Raw genomic sequence first — 23,295 nt, forward strand, 5'->3', positions numbered from 1 at the left:
TCAAAATCAAAACGCAAGCTTCACAAATTTTAATTCAAAAACCCTAATTTAAAAAAGTTACATAGTGATTTGTGTCCGATTTTGAGAGTAGAAAGTGTGACGCTGATGATTAGATAGCCGGAGAAGATGATTAGCGAGCCGGAGAAGATGACTAGCGAGCCGGAGAAGATGATTCGCGAGCCGGAGACGATGATTCGCGAGCCGGAGACGACAGTGCCGGTGAGGGTTTGAAGATTCCCGAGCCGGAGACGATACGGTTCGAAGAGTCCCGAGTGAAAATGAATTGTTTGTTTTTTTTATTCTTATAACACAAGGGTAGTAGTGACATTTTGCCCTTTAATGAATGTCATTTTTGTGACTTTCATTTTCTGGTGTCCTTTTTGTGACATAAACTTGAAAGGTGTTCTTTTGGACAATTGCCCAATATAGAAATTGGTTACAAAAAATAATAAATTAATCTATTTATGTATCGGGGAGTATAAATTGTCGAAGACCGGTTCGATCGGTTTAATAATTCGGCGAGGAGGATTTTGGTTTATTTAAGACGGCCGTGAAAGTAACTGTGACGGAGGGTATTTCGCCGTGGGGATGGGAGGAGGAGGAGGCATGGAGGAGCTGACGGAAGATGAGAAGAGAGCTCTAAGAGGAAGCAAATTCGCTCCTCTTACTTCTCTTCCCTCCTCTTCTCGCTCTCAGCTGCCCAGGTTCCTTTTTTACTCCTTAGGGATTTTCTTCTTCTTCTCGATTTGAGATTCCTGACTTTCCTATGTGTTATGTCTATTCAGATTGGCTCATCCAGGTGGACCCTTGAAGACGAACAAGGCGGCTGCTTTAGCCAAGTTTCTAGAACGGAAGCTGCAGGATCCTAATGGGTTGTCTTCAATTGATCCTGATCTTATCGAATTAGCCGTCAAAAACGCCAGAGACACCGTTATTTCCAGTGAGTATTACAAAAAAAAAAAAGATTCTTTGATAATTACATAGCTGAAAGTATTAATTTTGGAATTGGAAACGAAAAGGGTTTAGTTTGTTAGAGCCGCGTATAGCATGTCCTGTGATGATAACGCTTCTTGTTATTGTAGTTGATTATAGTCACGGCTGATAGCTCAGCATTAGTAAAGAGCTGAGGTGAATGATACTCATCATCTGTTGAGGTGTTGTTGTTAGATATAGTGCAAGATTATTATAGTCACTAGCATACCGGTCCTACAATGAAATTTCGCTTAGCCAGTTCATTAACACGCCTTATAGGTTAGTTGAGAGCTTAAGGTTTCAAGGGGAACTAGAGGAACGAGTTGACTCACTCTAAATTGGGCTAGGATATTGGTTTGAGCTTAGGAGAGTTATGGGTTCTACCTTTGGTACTTAGATTTAGTTTGTTCTCTGTTCATCTTCTGTAATTTATTCAAAAGCGTGAATAAAAGGATTGTTTCTCATCAGATATCCTAGATTTTCCAGAATTTTTGTTGGCATTAGGGTTGATGGATAGGGACAAATTCTTCTGATATTGCAGCTCATTTCTAGTTAAGATAATCAGTATGCAAGCCCAACTGTCACCTTCAAGGGTGGAGGAGAACTATGAAAAGTGGAATAATTTAGTAGAAACTATGGATAGCATCTAACATGAGACCTTATAATTCACTACAACGTTGCAAGTAAAGATTGTGCATTGATGCATTGCATTTTTTTACTTGTTTCACTAGATGCATAATGACTGTTTGCCTGAAACTAGTTTCACACTATAAGTCCATTTGTAACTGTGGACTAAGGTTAGCTCACTTTCAAAGTTTAGAATAAAGCTATTCCTAGATTGTCAGTGAAAACAACATAGCACACCAACATGGAGAGATTTGCTTTTTATCCAAGCCCCCAAATATGAAACAAAGAAAATGCATCATTCATGTTATTGGGGAATTTATTATATATATATGGCAGAATGAGTTTTCTTAAAGCTCTGGTAGTGGTAAGTATTGAATGTGAAGGCATAGTGTTTATATTACTCTACTGGTCTCAGGTGGAGCTTCGAGTTCAGGAAGAAGAATCCAACACGTTGCCAAATTTGAAGACGTCGAGGTATCTGATTCTCTCTACTATCTTTCTTTCTGTTTGGCTATGGAATAAATTTGTTAATATGTGCTACTGACCAGTTCTTACTCCCTTCTACGTCCTGTTTAGATATCTTCTGATGACGATAAGATAGAGAACACTAAGCTTACCAAAAAGAAAAAGAAGAAAAACGCAAAGAAGAAAAAAGAAGAGAAAAAGAAGAAGAAAAACAAAAAGCATAAGGTTTTATCTCCCTCACATCTTTTTTCCCTATTTTATCTTTCTACTTGCTTTTTATTTTCCCAACACGATTTTATAAAGTCTATTTACGTTACTTTGGTGGGATTCCTTCACTGATATCTGCGTGTGGTAATCTTTTTTGAAAGCAACAGATCATAGTCGATGAAGATGCCAAGTTGAAGAGACCCAATAAGAAGTTGAAGCTTTAGTGTCCCTTTTTTGCTTATACACTGGTGGTTGCATATTTGATAAAGATGGACATGGACTAGGGTCATGAGCTTTCTTATTTTATCTGTCCTTATTTGGTTAAATATTAGACTGGAGTTGCTTGTGGCTTTGGAATGAATAGCTTCATGAATCTGGAACATGTTTTTTTTTTGTTGAAAAATTTGATTGTGTTTTAGCCTTTTTGATCGTAGTTAAAAGACCAGTTCCAATGAGTAATGATCTGCATAAAGCTCATTGCAGGCTAGTTTACAAAACATAGATCGTGGGTTTAATTGTGTTTTGTAGTTTTGTACTACTTCCAAAGGACACAAGAGGAGACACAATGATAATAAAATGACCTCGCCGACATTTGGTAGATGAGGAGTTATGGTCCAAAAGATCTTTTGGAGAATAACAACAATCTCCAAAAGCTGCTGGCATGTGGCCAATACCCCAAGTCAAAACCTTCGAGTTCCATTTTCTTATTTATTCCATAGAAAGAGCTGTTTTTATACTTCTCACCTCCTTCATAAAACCATGCTTATAATTTTATCTCAAAATAAATAACTTCTTATACACCCATTAAAAAATTACTAAACTTTTTTTGTTTTATCTCGTTTTGCATAAAACACCAATAACTATATCTAATTTAACTAATTCGAAATCATACTGCATAATACAAACTAGGTGTTTTGCCCGCACATGCAGACATAATCTTCTTATGAATGCTTATTATTTTATGGTTTATTAATCTAAAACCAGTATAATAAGTTATTATCTATGTTACATGGAAACGGAACCGGGTGCGTGGAAGCGGAAGCGTATGGAAACGTAGAAGCGATTTTTTTAAAAAAATTAGGAAGCGGATACGTGTTGGAAGCGTATCTATATATATACATATATAAGAAGTTTTTTAAAATATAGAACTAAAAGTTATATTATTTAAATTTAAAATAAAGCATTTATTCATTTATAATAATTTTGAAATGATTTTATATTAAAACTATGAAAATATACATAAATTAATTTTAAAAGAAATTATTATATTAATTATTTTTAATACTTTAGAATTAATTGACATAATATATTTGAATATACGATTTATCTTTAATAAAAACCTCAATGCATAAAGATAATTTATAGTATTAATTTTAATATTTGTATGTTTCTATTCTCTCTACTAAATACTATTAAAACTTGGATTTTATATAAACTAAAAATTATAATTTTATATTTTTATTGATATAAGATATTGTGTTTTTTTTTTTAAGAATGGAAGCGTGATTCCAAAACGGAATCGTAAGCTTCCAACGTGTTTTTAAAGATAATATTTTAGAAGCGTTTTGGAAGCGAGATTCCGTAAGCTTCCATGAGGTTCCGATTCCGATTCTGGTTCCGAAGCGGGAAACGGACGTCCGATGAAGCTTCCGTGCAACGTAGGTTATTATTTATGTTTTCAAATAGTTAAATCAAAAACCAAACTATTTATATATGTCAAATATTTTTCATCAAAATATATACTTATTATTGCGTTTAATTTCCCAAAACATTCATATCTTAGAAATAGTTTATGAAATATCTTTATATAAATGTTTTTGCTTGACTAATATTTAATTATAAACTGTTTTGTATATTAATTTTTTTTTAACTTTTATAATAAAAATATTGTTTTCAGATAGCAACACAATATACATAAGAATTATCTTATTTTTTAAATATATTTTGATAATTTTATTATATTATTTTATAATCAATTATTTACTATATAATATATTAAAATTTTAATATTATTAAGATAAAATTAGTTTTGATTATATATAAAATTCATTAAAGGTATTTTTTAAATTAATAAATCAGCGAATCAGTTAGAAATTAATAATAAATCAGTAACTTAGTTAAAAGTCTAAAACCTAATAAGAATATGAAAAATAAGAAAAACTAACTAAATTTTTAATATAACATATAAATTTAATGTTATTAAAATTAAAATTCGTTTTAATTGTATATAAGATTCATTAAAAATATTTTTAAATTAATAAATTAGTGAGCCAGCTAAAAAACTAATAATAAATCAATGATTTAGCTAAAACCTAATAAAAACATGACAAATAAGCAAATGAACTAAAATCATGGATTCTATGACAAATCAGCAAATTCACTTCTCAAATAATAGTATAGATAGATGGTCTCAAACATAACATTGAATTTTTGCGTAAATTTTTTTTAAAAAAAAATCACTTAATATAAAATAAAAACAAAAATTTCTAAAACATTACTTAAATTCAAACGGAAAGAGTAAGTTATAATAAATGCCTCATTTGGCGACAAAACAAACAACAAAAATGTCTTCATCTTGATCTTCGTTTAACATCAAGATCCGAACATAAAACACACAATCCTCTCACATGTCCTTGTTACGCGGCCTCAATTATTTTCAAGGCAACCGAAACAAAAAGGACAACAATAATAATACGTGATGAATGATGATATTCAAATGCCCCATATTCATGCATGCATTCAACTTGTTCAATTTGTCGCTTAATCTTGTATAATAAAGTCGGATACATATAGTTGTGTTAAAACTACCCATGTCTCTTTGAGAAAGAGATCCAATGTTTTTGCATCTCTTTGTCTCAGCACAAAATCTTATGCTATGATGACCTTTTGTCCTTTGTAATCAATCATCCAATTCCAAAGCATTAAAGTTTACGGTTTCCATAGAAATATCAGAAGTGGAAATACTATATGTGTGAAGTGACTTTTTAAACGATTGGTGTTGAGTGCGATTCACACTCTTTGCGTGAGCGTGCAAGAATATACTTTCCGTAATACTATACGTTAAGACCATCAAACTCTATACGTTTCTTTTAACATTTGCTAAATGGTATTGATTTTTTAGTCGGTTGTCTAGTCTTTTTTTTCTTATATTATTTTTCATAGTTTTTGCATGCAGGTAGAGATTGTTATTTAGTAGTAGTGTAAATATTTATTCATGTCATTTGCAAAAAAAAAAAAAATCTATTCATGTCTTTTTACCAAAGCAAGTGTAATCTACTGATGGAACGGTGAGGTGCCTAGTTCAAGCCCTTGGGAAAGGAAGATTCACGTCCAGTAAAGATATTAACAAGAGCTGGTTTTTACTATTTAGATTATTTGGAATTTCTTAATTAACAAAATAATAATTCTTGTTTAAAACGTTCACCGCAAGATTAATATTATCATTAGATATCTAATTGAAGTTTTTGTTTAATATACTTATAAGCAGACTCGACAAAAGCTAGTCAAAAATCTTAGGCGTAGATAATATTTTATATATCGGACCTATGAATATAGGGTCGTTACGTCGGAGTCGTAGCACAAAATTAATATGTTCGACCAGTGTCGTACCGACTAAAGACCAATCAGTTTTTTCATAAATAAGATTAAGAAATAATTAGCTGATTGGCTGATGAAACAAAAAGAGGATCACCGACCACTAGAATTTCATTATTTAAAATTTGATATCTTTTAAAAATAGAAACAAAATATTGTCAAGTTATATTATGTTTTTTTTAAAGTAAAAAAAAATAGTAGTTACAGAAAAAAAAAATTTAAAAAAAAAATTAACGTCGTCAGCAAACACTAAACCCTAAATCCTAATCCCTAAACCCAAAATCCTAAATCCTAAACCCTTGTGTAAATCCTAAACCCTTGGATAAACCCTAAACCCTTGGATAAATCATAAACTTTAAATAAAAACACTAAGCACTAAAACCCTAAACCCTAAATCCTTAACCTTCGAGTGTTTTAGTGTTTAGCGATTTTGATTTAGAGTTTAGGATTTATCCTAAAAATGAAGGTTTATCCAAGGGTTTAGGATTTAGGGATTATGATTTAGGGTTTAATATTTTGATGACGACGTTAAAAACATTTTTTTTGTAATTACTACTATTTTTTTATTTATTTTTTTTTACCTTTTGATTTTAAAAACATAATATAATTTGACAATATTTTGTTTTTTTTTTAAAAGATATCGAATATGAAATAAGATAATCCTAGAGGGGGTGAAACCAAAAATAATTCAAACAAAAATGTTAACATCAACTAATAAATAACACCTGAGTTAATGTTTTTCTTTTCTCACGCATGAGTTGATATTGACAAAGAAATTGTCTTGTTGCTATAGCTCCGAATGGTAATATCCGAAATAACTGCGGAATAACCGTGGTGCGAATTTGATAATAACAAATCATGCTGTAATAAATATAAGTGCAGTCTGCACCATTCAAACTGCAACTTGAGCCAACAAATATTTTTTTCCTTTGACCAGTTTTCTTTAACTATTAGAGCATGCGCAGCAATGGTTTCTCGCTGCATTTCTTAACTAAAAATAATACTTAAATATTATAACAGCAGAAGAAAGGAAGAGAAACACACAGAATCGTATGGTCTTTGAAAAACGTTTACAATTTTATTAGAGACTAAACTTACATGTGTCATCTTGTGATTAATTTTTGTTTTTCATATTTAAATTTTAATTACAAAATAAATTTATATTAATATTAAATGGTTGAGGTATTCTCTAAAGAAACTATACCACTAATGATGCTAAAACAATCTATAAACAGTCATTTCACGTTTTTAACTTTTTATCTAATGATATATTGAATCTGGAGGGAAATCTATATTTCATAATATATTACTATCAACGTATCTTTTTGGCAACAAACTCTATATACTTTTTTTTGTCATCTAATTTACAGATTCATATAGACTCTGTGAACCAAACTGGGAGATCTTGATCCATGTGAACTACAAAAGACGTTTCTTTCCTAGCGCTACGGGCTAAGCTATCCGCCTGCTTGTTCTGCGTTCTTGGGACATAGATAATCTCTGCACAGGAAAAACTCTCCTTCAAGCTGTTTATATCCTCCAAATAACTTGCAAATGCTGGCCAATCCTCTGGTGTTGAAACCATCTTCACCAATTGAGAACAATCCGTTGCAAACGTAACCTGAAATTGTCGTAAGTTTTTCATACATTCCATTGCTCATAACAAAGCTTCCATTTCTGCATGAAGTGGAGAAAGGGACGCCCGGACATTCCTTGCACCCATCAAACCCGCAAATCCCTCTAGAGTACTATACCATCCTTGTCCTGAGAAAATATCATTGTCTTTCCAGGAACCATCCGTAAAACACCATCTTCCTGGGATTGACGGAAGAACCATTGCACCAACCTGTTGAACTCTCTTTTCATCAATCAGAATTTGCGACTCAGCCCAAAGCTTTGATTCCGTGTCAGCCAGTTTAAGGGTATCTAGCGGATCTACATCCATATTACTAAAGACTTTATTATTTCTTCCCTTCCAAATATACCATAGTATCCATGCAAACTGATGATCCTCCATCTGTGGAAGCACTCTCCAAAAAAGATGATCCATGTTCACAAAGAGGAACTTGTCGGAAACAAATTTGGATTTGTTGGAATCTTTGAAAGAGCCTATGTGTGAAGTGCAGGAGGGCATTCAGAAAATACATGGTTGATTGATTCCTCCTCCGCACCACATCTTGCACAAACAATGTCTCCGGGTATCCCTCGCTTATGCAGATTTTTCTTGACTGCTATACACCCTGTCACCAATTGCCATAGGAAATGTTTAATCTTTGGTGGACACCGTATTTTCCAGCAATGTGCCTTCAAAATATCCACCGTAGGTCCAAACACTACTGGTGGTTTTTCTCTATCTGGATATATCATTTCCACCTGATATCCAGATTTAACCGTGTATTTTCCATTATTTGTGAAATGCCATCCATCTTTGTCTGCCATCCGAGTCCTACTCAAAGGTATACTCTCTATTAATTTCACATCCTGTGGGTCCACCAAAGCCCGAATCGCCTGCGAATTCCATCTTCGCAAATGAGGATCAATAAGCGAATCCACTGTAAGGTCTGAGTAAAGATTGTGTTGATTTTTATTTGCTGGTCTCGGGCGAGTGGTTGGGAGCCAAGGACCATTTCATACAAATATGGAGGATCCTGTTCCCACCCTTTTGATTAGTCCTTTGCTTACCAGAGATCTAGCAGAAACAATACTCCACCAACCATAAGACGGAGAATATGAACGAATCGGTTTCAGGGGTGAAGCATTCCTGTAATACCGACCTTTAAACTCCATATTTCATTATCAATATATCTATGTGTGGTGTTCATTGCTCGATAACTAATTGATAAGTTTATTAACACCTCTTTTTTATGGATCAAAGTCAAAAATCGAGTCCCACCATTAAAAATATTATGATATGTTTCATTTTCAATCACTATAACTATCTTAAATATAAGAAAATCGATTTTCTGCATACAACAAAAAATAATAAGGATTTTGATCCACAATCCACCTCCACTATAGGAAAAAAGTTCTTCTTAGCATATCCCTAGCATCATCTTCAACTTTTACCTTAAATCTAATGTAACTTTTCTTTTTAGTGTGTACGTAAATTCATATGAATAAAACTATATTTATATTAGTAATAATGATATATTGATATAGTTATTATTAATGAAGTTAGTATTTTCCAAAAAAAAATATCAAGTTAACATTTAAGAAATGGTCAATTGTTACATCATCTTTCTTTTATTTTTTCAGGTTTAGTTTCACAGTAATAATGTACAATCAAGTATGGAAAAGAAAGAAAAAAAAAGAATAAAAAAAGAATAAAAAAAGACAAGTAATTTATTCTATGTTTGGCGCGTATATTAACCACCACCGGCAGACATCACCCCATAAAGAAAGATCAAACCTTTCCTTCCTTCCAAAACATCTTTCAGCCGAAAACCAAAATTGAATTTTAACCCTAAAAACAAAAAAAACAAAAGTCTTCAGCTTTAAGCAAACGAGATCAAGCGACTTAGAGTGGTGTAGAGACAGAAACCAACCACGATCTGTGGTTTCTTCCCAAACGACACTCCCATTTGATCGGACCTCGACATTGCTGTGTTCTGTTTTCCGCAGCTCCGGCCTTGAGAATAGCGTTTTGTAAGAAGGTAAAACCGTTAATAATGTGTTTCCTTCATTTTCTCTCTTTCTCTTTCTCATTCTGTTAATCTGCGATTAGCGTTTTGTGAGAATCGTTTTTTTTTAAAAAAAATGCGGCGTTTGTAGCTTCGATGTGGCGGTTAGGGTTACGAGGCGGTGTAGGTGAGTCGTACCCGGAGCGATCCGATGAGCCTGATTGTGTCTATTACTTAAGAACCGGTGTTTGCGGGTACGGGTCGAGATGTCGGTTCAATCACCCACGTAACCGTGCGCCGGTAATAAACTCTCTCACTCGCTCTGTTTTTGTACTGTCTTGGTGTGGGTTTTGAATCTTTTGATAAAGTTACTACCTTTTTGTCTGCTTCCTATGTGTTAAGTCTTGAAATATTTAATTGATGTTCTTAGTTTCATTCTTTTAGGTATTGGGAGGTCTCAGAACAGAAGCTGGAGAGTTTCCAGAGAGAATGGGACAGCCCGTGTGTCAGGTATCTATTAGATCATTGTTGGTTACGGGTTAAGCAATGCACTTAATGCTTCTCTAGTGTAGCCAAGTCTCACTCTTTATGCTTTTCTCTGCACAGCATTTTATGAGAACGGGAACGTGTAGATTCGGTGCTTCTTGCAAGTATCACCATCCTAGACAAGGAGGAAGAGATTCTTTTACTACTCCTACCTCATTAAGTTACGTGGGGTTTCCATTACGCCCGGTTTGTTCAAACCTCTCTTTCTCTTGTCTTTCGTGTCCTTGTGCTGTATTGTTATGTATCTTGATCACTAAAAGATTTACACAGGGTGAGAAAGAATGTTCATATTACATGAGAACCGGTCAGTGTAAATTCGGTTCCACCTGTCGGTTTCACCATCCTGTTCCTCCTGGTGTACATGCTCAATCTCTACATCACTTATCAACTAGTCCAGGTCCAGCTATTTATCCACCGCTTCAGTCTCAATCAGTTCCTTCACCGCAGCAATTTGGAATAGTTACACCAAGACCTCACCTCTTACAGGGCTCATATGTTCAAAGCCCTTACGGCACTTACAACCAAATGGTTCTTCCTCCTCCTGGAATGATTCCATACTCTGGCTGGAACCCTTACCAGGTAATGTTCTAAACACTCCTCTTATGTTCTGTTTCTTTTCTTACTGTTAACAAAGCCTTGTTCCATTTTATTTTAGGCTTCTATAAGTGTAATGCCTTCTCCTGGGACTCAATCGTCTATGGTATCAAGCTCTGTCTATGGAATTAGACCGTTATCTCCCCCAGCGCCTATGTATCCATCCGGTTCATCTTCAAATAAGGAACAATCTTTTCCTCAGAGACCTGGACAACCTGAGTGTCAATACTTTATGAGAACGGGAGATTGTAAGTTCGGAAACTCTTGCAGATTCCATCATCCTCTGGAAGCAGCATCTCCCAAGGGAGTTACCCTCAGCCAAATTGGCCTCCCAATTCGTCCTGTAAGTCTCATCCCCCTAGCATCTTCCATATATTAGCTTTGCTCCATGAGATACGGTCTCTTTGGTAATGAATTTATGATAAGTTCTTTGTAGAAACTCTGTTTCTTGATTTGAACATGAAGTTCTGTTTTCATTTCATTTGATTTCTCATGATTTCAGACATAGTTTCTTGAAATTTCATTCTTTATGTTCAATAGTGTAAATTTATAACAAAGACAAAAAGCTGATAGTACTGACATTTTCAGGGCACAGCGCCTTGCAGCCACTTTGCACAACATGGGGTTTGCAAGTTTGGGCCTGCATGCAAATTTGACCACTCCATGAGCTCTTCTTCACTAAGCTACAGCCCGTCCGCTTCTTCGGTCAATGACATGCACGTGGTGCCTTACCCTCTCGGATCCTCATCGCTCGGCATATCAGCTCCATCATCATCATCGTCCTTGTCTGATCAACGCATAGAGCTTCACTCTTCGAGCTCCATTAAACCCACAAACACAACAACTGGTGGCTCAGAAATTTTGGCTGCTGAGACCAAAAATGGTGACTCGGCTAGCATTGAGGTTAAGACTTCAAGTTAAAGAGACAAAACTCAAAGGAGAGAAGAGAATCTCTCTCTATTCTTCTTCCACTAGCTTCTCTCTTTACTCTCTATCTCTTCTTATTTACATTCACACTTTCATGAAGTCAAGAACATAAGAAACATTTTTTTTTGGCTGGAGACAACAACAAGAAGCAAAAGTAGAGAGAGACCAAAGCAGCTCTTGTTTTATGTGTTTTGTCTCTCCTCTTAGTTGTGGTCTCTCTTAACCATGTTCATACGATTCCTTCATACAGCCATCTTTCTATCTTGTAAAACAAAAACTTTTCAAAATGATTATTTATAAATGGACTTATTGTTCATGAGATCATCTGATTACTTAAAATCCCATGCGCAAAAAAAATTATTGAGTACGCCAATATGGGGAATAAGAGCCTGATTGTGGTTTTAATTACACTTTACAAGGTCTTGTGTAATTCAAAAGAGTACATATTTCAATGATTTTATCCTACATTTTTTAAGAACTTATAAACTTACATGACAACAGAAAGAGAATGTGAAATTCTTTCTAACTTTGCGTTTACAATTTGTAAAAAAAGATTTAACAAATACATTAGTAAGGCCTTTTTCCTTTCTAATAGTAAACAAAATATTCAAATATTTTTAAATGGTAAAACCCAAACGCAATAGTCGTTGAAACAATCCAACTAAATGTTTTTAGAACAGCAACAAGAAGAGAAAGAGCATGAAAAGGTATAACAGAACCGATCTATTTGTTCTACATTCGATTCGTACGACTTTGATCATGAATATATGAACAGAAGGGAGTACAAAATAAGTAAAATTACTGTTGATGTGGAAGTAGAAGTCAGTAATTCTCGTACTTGGTTCTTTGTGTTGGTGATATAACATGTGCATGTGTGGTTTGTTTGTTGCGTCTAGTTTTACTCAAACAATCTGAACAATCATAATCATGAGTTTTATTACTGAGACATCACAAGAAAACCTTTCAACAACCCACAAAAATGATAATCATTAAATGTTTTTTTTTCTCTGAGTTGTCACTTAGATGATCTACCATAATTTAGAATAATGAACCATTTTTGTTTAGATTGATGTATGAAGAACTTATCTACAAATCAAAGTATTATGCACTCTAGTAAGTTATTTTCTTTGAAGTGATACAAACTGTAAAATATCAATTATGATGAATTCTATGGACTATTTATATATTTATTTAATATGTATATCAGCTTTGGTTGGGTCTGATGATTTAACAAAATAAAGTGAAGTTGATAAACTTTAGAAAGGGGGATTAACTGAGTTCAATGAAAGAAAGTCAAAAACCTGAAACAGATTTTAAAAAGGAAAAAGAGTTGTGATGTTGAGTTGTTGTACACAAAAGTATAGGCAAAAGGAGGGAGACATGAAACAGTGATTGTGCAATTAAAGACCAAAGAAGTCATGACCAAAACACATGTCCAAAGACCAAAAACACCATCATGGTACTTCACTAAGTCCATCACATTAACTATTTTTTTTTTGTTAAAGTTAACTATATTTTTTCAAAAACCATATATATATATATATCTCTTATATATAATTTTCAGTCTAATTCCAAACCTTCTTTTGTTTCAAAAGTTTATAATAACCGAGCGTATACGCACTGAGTTTATGCAACTAATCTTACAATCCTGGTATAAATATTAGATATTATTCACTTACAATTAAATATCTACTATGAATAAGTCATTTGTTTCTATACACACCACACTTATTATATACATAATTAAATAGTACATGTTGGAAATAGCATGGACAAAAAGTGGTCTTTGATACAACTCGCATTAACACCTTTTGCTAATTAATCAAAAGTTCAAAACCATGATACTGAAGAAATTACAAAAAAAAATAAAGAAGAAAGAAAATTTAAAACTTCATGGTAAGGGAACCTTATGGTGCATGATACAATAAGCATAATATATATATAATAAAGTCGAAAGTCGATAAACATGTTGTTAACAAAAACAACCAAACGACCATGGAATAACGTAAAGTACTAACTATATTATTACATAAATATAAAAACAGAAATATTAAAAAGAATGTTCTAATAGAGTGAGTAGAAGCCTGTAGTGTCTGCAACAACATCTCCAAAAGCAGCGATAGAAGAAGAAGAAAAGTTTTGTGGCTCCATTATTGCGTAATCTTCCATTGACATGGAAGTACCAGCACCATAGTTAGTGATCATGGCAGAGAGATCACACGAACCAAACTCCATCATCATGTCAACATCCTGGAAGTAACTATTACTAAACCCTTCGTATGACTCTGAAGCCTTGCTTGCTGGAGTTGTGAAACCAGCTCCGCTTTCGTTTTGGATGGTGGTGGTTTCAGGAGGTGGTTTAAGGCAATGGTTTGGGACAATGCAGTCCAAGTAACCCGAGTTGTTACTGGAGTTACTTCCTTCTAACGAGAAGAAGTTATTTTCTTCATCTAGTGAAGAAGATAACGAGCCGTTCGAAGAGGAGTTTTGAGGACTAGAACCAAACGCTTGAATATCAGCGTTTTGATGACGAACGGGAGTTTTAAAAGAAGCAGCGGGTAAGACGGTTTGGGGGAGAGAAAGTTTAGGTTGCTGATAGTTTTGATAATGAGGATGGTGATCAATGACAAACTGTGGAGAAGAGTTTTGTAATAAAGATTGGTTATTGTAAGGAGAGACTATGAGAGAGTGGAGATTAGGGTTTGTGAGGATGGTGTGAACGTCATTTGGAGTGTAGACGAAGTTAGTACGAGCTTGAGTGCCTCTCATTGAAAGAGCTGCTCTATCGTAGGCAAGAGCGGCCTCATGAGCAGTGTCGAAAGTGCCGAGCCAGTGACGTTCTTTGGTTGTTGGATCTCTAATCTCAGCTGCGTAACGACCCCATGGACGTCTCCTGACTCCTAGGAACCTCCCTGGCTCTGCTTGCTTTGATCTCCGGCCTCGTCTCTCGCCGGTTGTAGCGGTGGTTGCGTTGGTTGTGTTTTGGTTGATTAGAGCAAAACCCATTTGAGTTTGGGATGTTTCAAAGTGTTTGTTATTATCTAGGGTTTTGGAGGTTGACATGATGATGAAGGTATAGGTTTTTCGAAAGGAGGTTTAATTTTAGGGTTTTTTTGGTTCTTTTGCTTCTGTCTAAAGATGATGATGTTGTTTGGAAATGGAAGTGAAGTGCTGTTATAAATAGAGAGACAGTGAGCCTGATAGAGAGACTTCACTTTTGATTCAACTGCTTTTAGTGTATCTTTTATTTTTTCTATTTGGCTTTTTATTTCTTTTTCCGAAGATATTATATGTAGGCTTCAGTGACAAAGATAGATTAAAGGTTGGCACATTGGTTGGATTTTATAAGATTTTTGTATATGGCTTTAAAAGAAATCAAAACCGATTTTAAGAAAGCTTAATTGACTGTTTTTAATATGTTTTCTGGCTATTACTTTTTCATCTTGTTAAATCAGCTTATAACCATTCCAATTTTGTCTTAGAGCATCTTCAACTCATTGATATTTTTGTTTTAATATAATATTTAGAGTTAAAGTCACTCAATCTCATTTATATTTTCTTCTTCTATATTTAGGAAAATAAATAATAATATCTATTTTTACTCCATATTTTGAAGAATGTTATTTTAGAAGAATATATTTGAATAAAGTTTTATTATGTAATTTTCTATTTTAGAGGAAAAATAGCAAACATTCGATTTTATTTTATTTTACGATGTGTATACATTATATTCTATATGTGTTTGTATGTATGGATGGCTATTTATAAAAGCCTAATTAGGAGGAAGCCACTGATCATTGGATCTACTGCAAAATCTGGAATGTCACAGTGACCAATCTTGATTTAGAAATTAAGAACAAATTCTATTATAGACTGGATAGTAAAATATTTGGTAAAAGTATATTTTAATTGTGATGCATATATTGCATCATGCTATTCAAATATTTTATTTCAATGGGATCATGCTAATTATTTAACTCAATTAATATGCTTAGTGGTCACGTGCAATATGCATAATAACCCTACATATCATAGGTTAAAGGTCAAGGGTCTACATAAAAAAATCGATATTTCACTTAGATTTAAACCTCATACCCAATTAATAAAAACTATATATATTTGAAGTGATATGCATTGCTATTACAATTAGGATGTCTGATAAATTTGAATGTTCTGAGGTCGATTATGAATTTGATTTCTAACAAATTTTATCAACAATTGTACTTCAAAATCAGTAAGCTTAAGTTTGAATATGTTTTAATATGAAATATAACAACCGATAGGCAAGCGACAGAAATTTGAGTTTTTTTAATCATATATAAATTTGGTTTAGGTTAGTTTGTTTGAATATAAGTATTAATCTAACTTAATTGCAGAAGCCCCTGGTCAAATCACATGGTTACCCGCATTTTAAGCGGAAATAGAAGTGAGAACAATTTTTTTGTCATCTTGTAATGATTTTTTCAATGGGAGTGGTTAAAGAGAGACACGATGAACCAAACCCAAAATAAAATGCTTGGAAAGTACGTATAAATTTGGGTTTTAATGTTAAATACCTCAGTGGACAATTTTGTATTGATGTCCTTATATGCAAACAAACACAAGGCAACAACAATCTTAGTCTCTTTGTGTTTGTAATATTCTTGGATTATATAAATACACCTGAGCTTGAGTAGTTATTTGTCATATGTGGTTGTATTTAGAAATTAATGTCTTACCCGACAACACGGATATATGTGATGAAATCAAGAAAATTATGCATAGTCAAACTTAACACGATCAAAAAGTAGCTCACAATCCAAAATTACTATGAGCTCTAACTTTGAACTTTGGTTTATAATTAGAGACTTTAGATTGCACTTATCAAATGAGCAGAACATTTCCGTTTAAGTTCTTGTTTTTTTCTAAAAAAATGAATGTAAAATTTATTCAAACTAAATAAAATGTTTGTTACATCAAATATACAATTCAAAAGAGTAATTTGGAGGAATTTTAACCAAAAATATTTTGACGATATAAAATAATCAAATCAACTAGTTAATTTTCTTTCAACATGTACCATCGTGTTAAGTACACCATTATCAATGGACCCGCTTGGAGAAAAAAGAATTAGCAGTCAAAAGGGAAATTAGGAAAGCTCAAAAAGAATTGTAAAGGAAAGTTGATCAAAAACTGCCCAAACAAGAGCAACATGGTAGGGCACTTCTTTGAGTTTAGTAAAAAATCAAACAAACTAATTGATAGTAATTATCTTTGCATGAGTTTATGCACGCCACATGTCGATTCCCAGTAGACTTATTCTATTTTTCTTTTTGTTATTTTGATGTCACATAATGGTTATGGGTTTCATATATTAAATTAGGTTTTGGTTTGAACTATTCAGTTATAATTAATAAATTAACTCTAAATTTCTTTCAAATCAAGTGTTTAATATACATATTATCTGAAAATGTGTTTGCATTATTTTATTGTACAGTGGTCAAAATTAGTTATATGTATCAAACTATAAAACAAATTATTGAACGTTATTGATTTTGATCAACAATGTAGAACATTTTAAGTAAACACACAAATTTATATTAACAATTACGTTTCTAGTTCTATCAAATGAGATACAATTCGATAAACTTGAATCGTTATTTGGAATCTAACTTTTTATTTTATATAAGAGATGGTTACATATATATTTAATTTACACTTTGAAACATTTGGGTTAATTATCGCACTAGTAAAGTATAAAAGCATTTCGAATGCTAATATTTTAAGGGTTATTTGCCAACTAGCCATATTTAGAAGATAAATTAAGTGAATGACAATGATTTTGACAATAACGTAGAAACTAATATTTACACCCTAATTCATCCGGTTATACCCTTTTTCTTTGCCATTATCCGGTAATAATGTGTTCTGTGTGTCCACGTAGTCTATGTAATACATGGTCAAGTCTGTCTAAATATATTTCATTAAAAAGAAAGAGTCATCCACCTTACGCTTTTATTAGTCACATACATATACACCGAATGTTCTACTCCATATAACCGAAATAGTATAGATTATAACCTAACCTATAATCCGTAATACTAAACACCCCAAACCCTAGATATTAAACCTTATCCCAATCACACATCAACCTCTAAATACTAAACCCTACATTCTAATCAGTAAACCCTAAACCCAAATATAAATCATAAATCCTAATATAAAACCAAAACCCAAGTAAAATGGAAACAAACTAAATAACATAGTACATATTGGAGAAATTATGAATGTTTATAATTGCATGGAAAAAGTTAATGCTAACCCCAAACATACTTTCTCACCTTCTAAATGCTAAACCCTAAACCTGAATCACTAAACCCTTATCCAAATATAAACCCTAAACTAAAACATAAAACCTAAACCCAAATAGAATGAAACAAAATAAATAACATATTACATATTGGTGAAAATATGAAATGTATATGATTTTATGGAAGAGGTTATATTGACCCCAATCATACCTCCTGACTTTCTAAATAATAAACCCTAAACTCTAAACTCTAATCATTAAACCTTAACCTAAATATGAACCCTAAACCCAAATATCAAAATCTAAATCTTAACCGGTGTTAACCCTAATTTTCCATAAATTAAACCCAAATTTCAAAATGCCAGTAAGATGTATTACCATTCTACATGAGACATATAGAATAGAAATGGTGAAAATATAGTTACAATCTAAAAATCATCTTAACATATTTTTCAAATGTTGATATGGTCATGCCTTCATGGAATGTGGTAATGATTTCCCTAATGTCAACTCCAATCATGCATAAACTAAACCCTATCAACTATCACTAAACCTTGCATAGAAATATAAACTCTAATCCAATGTCAACTCCAATCTTCCATAGACAAAACCCTAGCCACTAATCACTCCACCCTACATGGAAATATAAACCCTAATCCAATGTCAACCCCAATCTTTCATAAACTAAACCCTCAAGTAACATAAATTTGCATTCTACATGAGCCTATAGAATAGAAAAGATGACAAACGATATAGCACAATACATATATATTGTTCAAATTTTGAAGTGTCTATGATTGCAGGAAATGAGATAATGCTTACAACAAATTCAAATTGTTTGGCGAAAGAAATGAAGATTAACGGCATTAGAGAAAAAAAGGTGGAAGAAACAACATCATATGTGTATCATTCCCATTCAACATTACATTGTATTATGTGATGCTTGATGTCATAATAAATTTTATTCCATTTAAGTTCAATATATTATTTCTCTTTACAAAATCATATATAGACTAATATAAACTACATACAAACACCAATACAAAACTCGTATCAATAGAATATTAAACAACAACGAACAAGATTGAACCCTCTCTTTCAAGCATCGAATGAAATATAACTTACTATATAGTACATTATATATTAATAAACATGGCAAATAAGAGAAGAGCCAAATTTGAAGGAAAAACAGTATGTTCCATTTCATAAAATAGTATAGACATACTATTACCCTTCCAATTCATCCATGACAGACCTGAAAAACAAAATGAAAATGAAGACACACGTTAATTTACAAGTTGGAAGGAAATGGCAACATATAAGATAGACTACTAGTATATGAATTAGTATATGAATTACTTTATGCTTAGGTTAAATGTTTAGTTGTGTCAATTCCAAATAGCCTATGCGAGTAAAGAAGTAAAATATGCAATTAGAATTGAATCATCCGACATAATATGTTATTTATAGATATGGAATGGAACAGATGGTCAGATGGAATGTAAAGTGAATAGTATATTAGTTCTGATTCGATTTTTCAGAAATAGCAGAGGAATGAAATGACACATAACCAGTCTCTAAAACTAAAATTTTCCATTTCAAATAGCACAAGTTTCATAATATTCCATTTCACAAAGAACTAAACTTGTTTTTATCGCAAAAAAAAAGACACTATCCCCTTCGCAGTAAACAAATGAGTACGACGTACCGAGAAAACTTCAACCCTAAATCAATTTGTTTACCTCAGCTTACCAGATCGGGTATCCAACAGAAACGATGGGTTAGATTTATCAAATTAGAATACACTAGGACCGAATCTATTACAAATATGAGAGATAACATTGAAATAATAGAATCTATGGCACAAAACAGAGAACTTACAATATTGCAAGAGAACGCACCCTAATCACCGATATGAAGGAGATCTGAAAAGAATCAACTTGGTGAAGTTGGAGAGGAAGAATCTGTTACTAACCGCGGCTACAACTTTAACGTCGTCCGATGTCGGAGGATGGCACAAGGAGGCGACGCTGTGTAAAAAGAGAAAGATGTGAAGTTAGGTAGGCCACGATTTATTTTTGTGCTATTAATAATTAATATTTTTATTTTTTTTAGCAAGTTGCGCCGGTTGAGAAAATGAATATTACAGTATTAATATGTATATATAGCGCTGTGTACATGCTTGTTAGGTAAAATGGCTAGTATGTGAATTAAGCTTTTTTTTTATGGTCATTGAGTCAAATTTCCCATATTTTAACTGAATATCTTATTAATAAAATAATAAATTTATTGAATATATATTTTAAGTGATTGAGAACTAATTTAAAATATATTAAATAGTAAGGTTAGATTTATTTTTAATTATCTGAGATATCTATTTAATAAAGTATTATTATTAATCAGTTAAAAAAAAGTATTATTATTATTCCATTTGTGAGATATTTATTTGAGAGATTTGCAATGATAGTGCTCTAACCCAAAAATTGATAACAGATAATTTTTTTATCCAACTTGCGAAATCAAACTCTACGATATATAAAATGGTAAGTGTTATCTGTTATTAGTTTTGTAATTACCTCAGGATTGTTCTTATTATAAACTAACAAAGGTGCAGAAGAAGGAAGTAAAGTGTTACTAAATTTAACCTTTTACCAAGGTTTCTATTTAGATATCATATTGTTAACTGAAAAGGTGTTGTACGCCATAAGATCAGTCAAAATCTCTCTTTTCTCAATCTCTTTCGAGTCACATAAGCCACGTAAAGTAAATATCCTACTGATTTTTCATTTTCGAATGAAGTATTTTGCCTTTTAATCGAATGGGCTAGTGCACAAAAGTGAGTGATGTATTCCTTGTATTAAGGCTTCGAAATATGTCAATTGTTGGTAAGCTTTTTGCACATTGGAAATGAAACTTGTATTCTTTTAGTTTTTTTTTTGGTAAAAATATTCTTTTACTTTATATATGAAATGGGTCGGACTAATATTATATACGTACTTCTATCATTTTGGCTCTTGGAATTTTTTTTCTTTTGCCTAATACATAAAAACATGATTACCGGGGGTTCTTAGGGTAAGGTTCTTAGCGGAATATAAAAATCCGTCTGTTAACCTTTAACTAGAAAAACTAAGAACCGATTCTTAAATAAGAGTTTTAAAAACCGGTTCTTAACTTTTGTTGTTAAAAGTTAAGAGACGAATTCTTATATTACACTAAGAACTCCACCCTAATAACTCCCTAATAATCATGCTCTTGAGTAGTACAACCGTGGTCGGACCACGATAATAGCAGTCACAATCTTCTGGTGCAGCCCGCGCCTTAGCGATACAATTTACCAAACGCAACAAAATGAAATTGTACGCCAGAATAAAGTAACAACAACGATATTTAGTCTATATAAAAAATAAATTTAGTCTATATGTAGTTTTATGCATATTTATATAGGAGAAATATTAGGCCGAGACCAATTATTGAATAGCATATATCTAAAGAATCTGTATATCTAGGAATGTTGTGTATTAGAACTCTTAAGAATATATTAGAGAACTACAATGCTTATCCGAAGAGTTCTAAAATGCAATGATTATAAATAAAGTTAAAAATACTTAATTCGGTGAATTTATTAACATGTTCATCCTTTTTAAGAAATTGGTTTAGAGACAAATTTAAGATATAGAAGAATCTGACCCTTGACTCATCCACTCATATTTTGAACTTCACGTGGGACTAGCCTTCCATTCGAATATCTTCTAGAATACGTCATATTTTGCATCTTATTACCAGTGAAATTAAAACTAGTGAATGCTGCTAAATCAACAATAATTTATATTTTTGAATTTGAGTGGTCAGATACTCATCCTATATGGCTATATAAAGTATTTTCTTAAGAAAACGATACAGTTTGAATTATAAGTAAATTCAATGTATTTACGTAAAGACGTAGGTTATTTTCCTGATAGATTTCTTCCATTGTGCCCATTGTGCCCTTTTTATTATACATTACAACGAACAACATGTATTATGTATATAACGAGTAAAAACTAAAAATATACATGAACGTCTTGTACATCTTAAACTTATTGTCCACGGAAACGAATTCATATATAGTTTTTCGGTATCTATGCCTCATATTATATTTCATAAACTTCGAATGGATGAACTCGTATATAATCAAGACTCATACGTCATAACGTTACGAGACTACAAAAAAGCTATCATATTAGTTAGTGTGTTTGACTCATTTCATATATAAACAAATACTGATGATGCACAAGATAACTGTGACTGATAAGTGTGGACATACGGTTAATATCGAGTTCATGTAGTGGTTGCACGATTTTAAACTAATGTGTGTTTTGGAATTCCATATCACGTGCACACTATTGGTAACGATTCTAAGCTGATAGTGTGGACATACGGTTATCTTGTGCATCATCATAACTCGGAGAAACAAATCAATAATGTGTGTTTTTGGAAATAGGGTATTGCGCACGATATTGGGATTGCACTATTGAACACTCTGAGTGAAACCTTTTAGTCAAGTTCCATGTGATCGAGGCTTTCTTGGGTTTAGGAAAGGAGAATTTCTTCACATTTCTCAAAATAAAGGCAACGAAAAACACATAAATGTTTGAACATCTAATGAAAAGCCAAAACTTTTTCTTATGATTTAATAGTTTTTGTTGTGGCTTTTATATTTTCTTTTTGTGTCAAAAGGACACTCCGGGATTTAGGGTTAAAGGTTATCTTCGAACAAACTTGGACTTTGACGAGAGTCCAGACACTCTGACTGAAAAGCCAAGTGGGGGTTCACTATTAGTTTGCCATTGAATATAAATCCGATGATATAAGGTCATGAAGATACAAATGAGTATTTATCGCTACTATTATTAAATTTGCTTATTCATAGTAGAAGTTGATGTAGCAGCATGTCCACCTTATGAAAAAAAACTAAAATATGTTTCCAAAACTGATATAGCTAGATTCATTTAAGTTTATGAATATATATACCATTTAGATATTATATATAGTTTTGTATGGTTGAGTTAAATTTTTATTTGCTAAATACTAGTGTAACAAAAATTTGCTAAATACTAGTGTAACAAATAAACCATAGTGTGATTGAACATGGAAAATTTGTAATTTATAGCCGTCAGATAAGAAAGTGGAAATATAACGTTCTAATGATTTATTCTTACGTCTATATTTACTATTGAAAATCTCGACGAGAAAAAGGGTTCAGCTATCTAATAATTTTTAACACATTCAATATTTAGCTCAGAAATCAGAGGACAGTAGTACTTTTACCACACTCGTGTACAGTAAATTAGTAATTATACTTGGTAGTTCAAGAATTTAGGTTACTATAAAGTTATAAGCTCCGATCCATTTGTTTACTCTTACTCACTTTTACGTTAGTCTGGTAATCAAACGCACTCTTGGCACATAGTGCGA

The 23,295-nt window shown here is 32.6% G+C and overlaps 3 protein-coding genes across 4 annotated transcripts; 2 read left to right on the forward strand and 1 right to left on the reverse strand.

Annotated features, from left to right (window-relative positions):
• The first annotated feature begins 460 nt into the window (after nt 1-460).
• Nucleotides 461-2,694, forward strand: LOC106431434. Of its 2 annotated transcripts, none has more exons than XM_022695827.2 (5): nt 461-704; nt 786-940; nt 2,015-2,073; nt 2,176-2,289; nt 2,433-2,694. In XM_022695827.2, exons 1-5 carry the CDS (start codon nt 589-591, stop codon nt 2,493-2,495), a joined length of 507 nt encoding a protein of 168 aa, XP_022551548.2. In that variant the 5' UTR covers nt 461-588; the 3' UTR covers nt 2,496-2,694. The 2 variants fall into 2 exon arrangements, with proteins under 2 accessions (XP_022551548.2, XP_022551549.2); XM_022695828.2 differs by having other exon boundaries at nt 2,439-2,694.
• Nucleotides 2,695-9,244: 6,550 nt separating this feature from the next.
• Nucleotides 9,245-11,876, forward strand: LOC111202825 (zinc finger CCCH domain-containing protein 58-like). Its single transcript, XM_048746444.1, has 7 exons — nt 9,245-9,518; nt 9,637-9,785; nt 9,930-9,995; nt 10,092-10,217; nt 10,302-10,610; nt 10,687-10,968; nt 11,214-11,876. The coding sequence occupies exons 2-7, from the start codon at nt 9,642-9,644 to the stop codon at nt 11,544-11,546; spliced, it is 1,260 nt and encodes a 419-aa protein (XP_048602401.1). The 5' UTR covers nt 9,245-9,518; nt 9,637-9,641; the 3' UTR covers nt 11,547-11,876.
• LOC106431457 (ethylene-responsive transcription factor ERF086) lies at nt 11,690-15,486 on the reverse strand. Its single transcript, XM_048746445.1, has one exon. It carries the CDS (start codon nt 14,613-14,615, stop codon nt 13,617-13,619), a length of 999 nt encoding a protein of 332 aa, XP_048602402.1. The 5' UTR covers nt 14,616-15,486; the 3' UTR covers nt 11,690-13,616.
• Between the last annotated feature and the right edge of the window lie 7,809 nt (nt 15,487-23,295).

Source organism: Brassica napus, chromosome C2, assembly GCF_020379485.1.
Source record: "Brassica napus cultivar Da-Ae chromosome C2, Da-Ae, whole genome shotgun sequence".
NCBI lineage: Eukaryota > Viridiplantae > Streptophyta > Magnoliopsida > Brassicales > Brassicaceae > Brassica > Brassica napus.

Bases quoted from the DNA above. Each gene is read 5' to 3' on its own strand.
- LOC106431434 (XM_022695827.2), top strand. From the start codon at position 589: ATGGGAGGAGGAGGAGGCATGGAGGAGCTGACGGAAGATGAGAAGAGA. The intron at 941-2,014 runs GTGAGTATTACA...TACTGGTCTCAG, and splicing joins CAGAGACACCGTTATTTCCA to GTGGAGCTTCGAGTTCAGGA. The intron at 2,290-2,432 runs GTTTTATCTCCC...CTTTTTTGAAAG, and splicing joins AGAAAAACAAAAAGCATAAG to CAACAGATCATAGTCGATGA.
- LOC111202825 (XM_048746444.1), top strand. From the start codon at position 9,642: ATGTGGCGGTTAGGGTTACGAGGCGGTGTAGGTGAGTCGTACCCGGAG. The intron at 9,786-9,929 runs GTAATAAACTCT...TCATTCTTTTAG, and splicing joins ACCCACGTAACCGTGCGCCG to GTATTGGGAGGTCTCAGAAC. The intron at 10,969-11,213 runs GTAAGTCTCATC...TGACATTTTCAG, and splicing joins TTGGCCTCCCAATTCGTCCT to GGCACAGCGCCTTGCAGCCA.
- LOC106431457 (XM_048746445.1), bottom strand. From the start codon at position 14,615: ATGTCAACCTCCAAAACCCTAGATAATAACAAACACTTTGAAACATCC.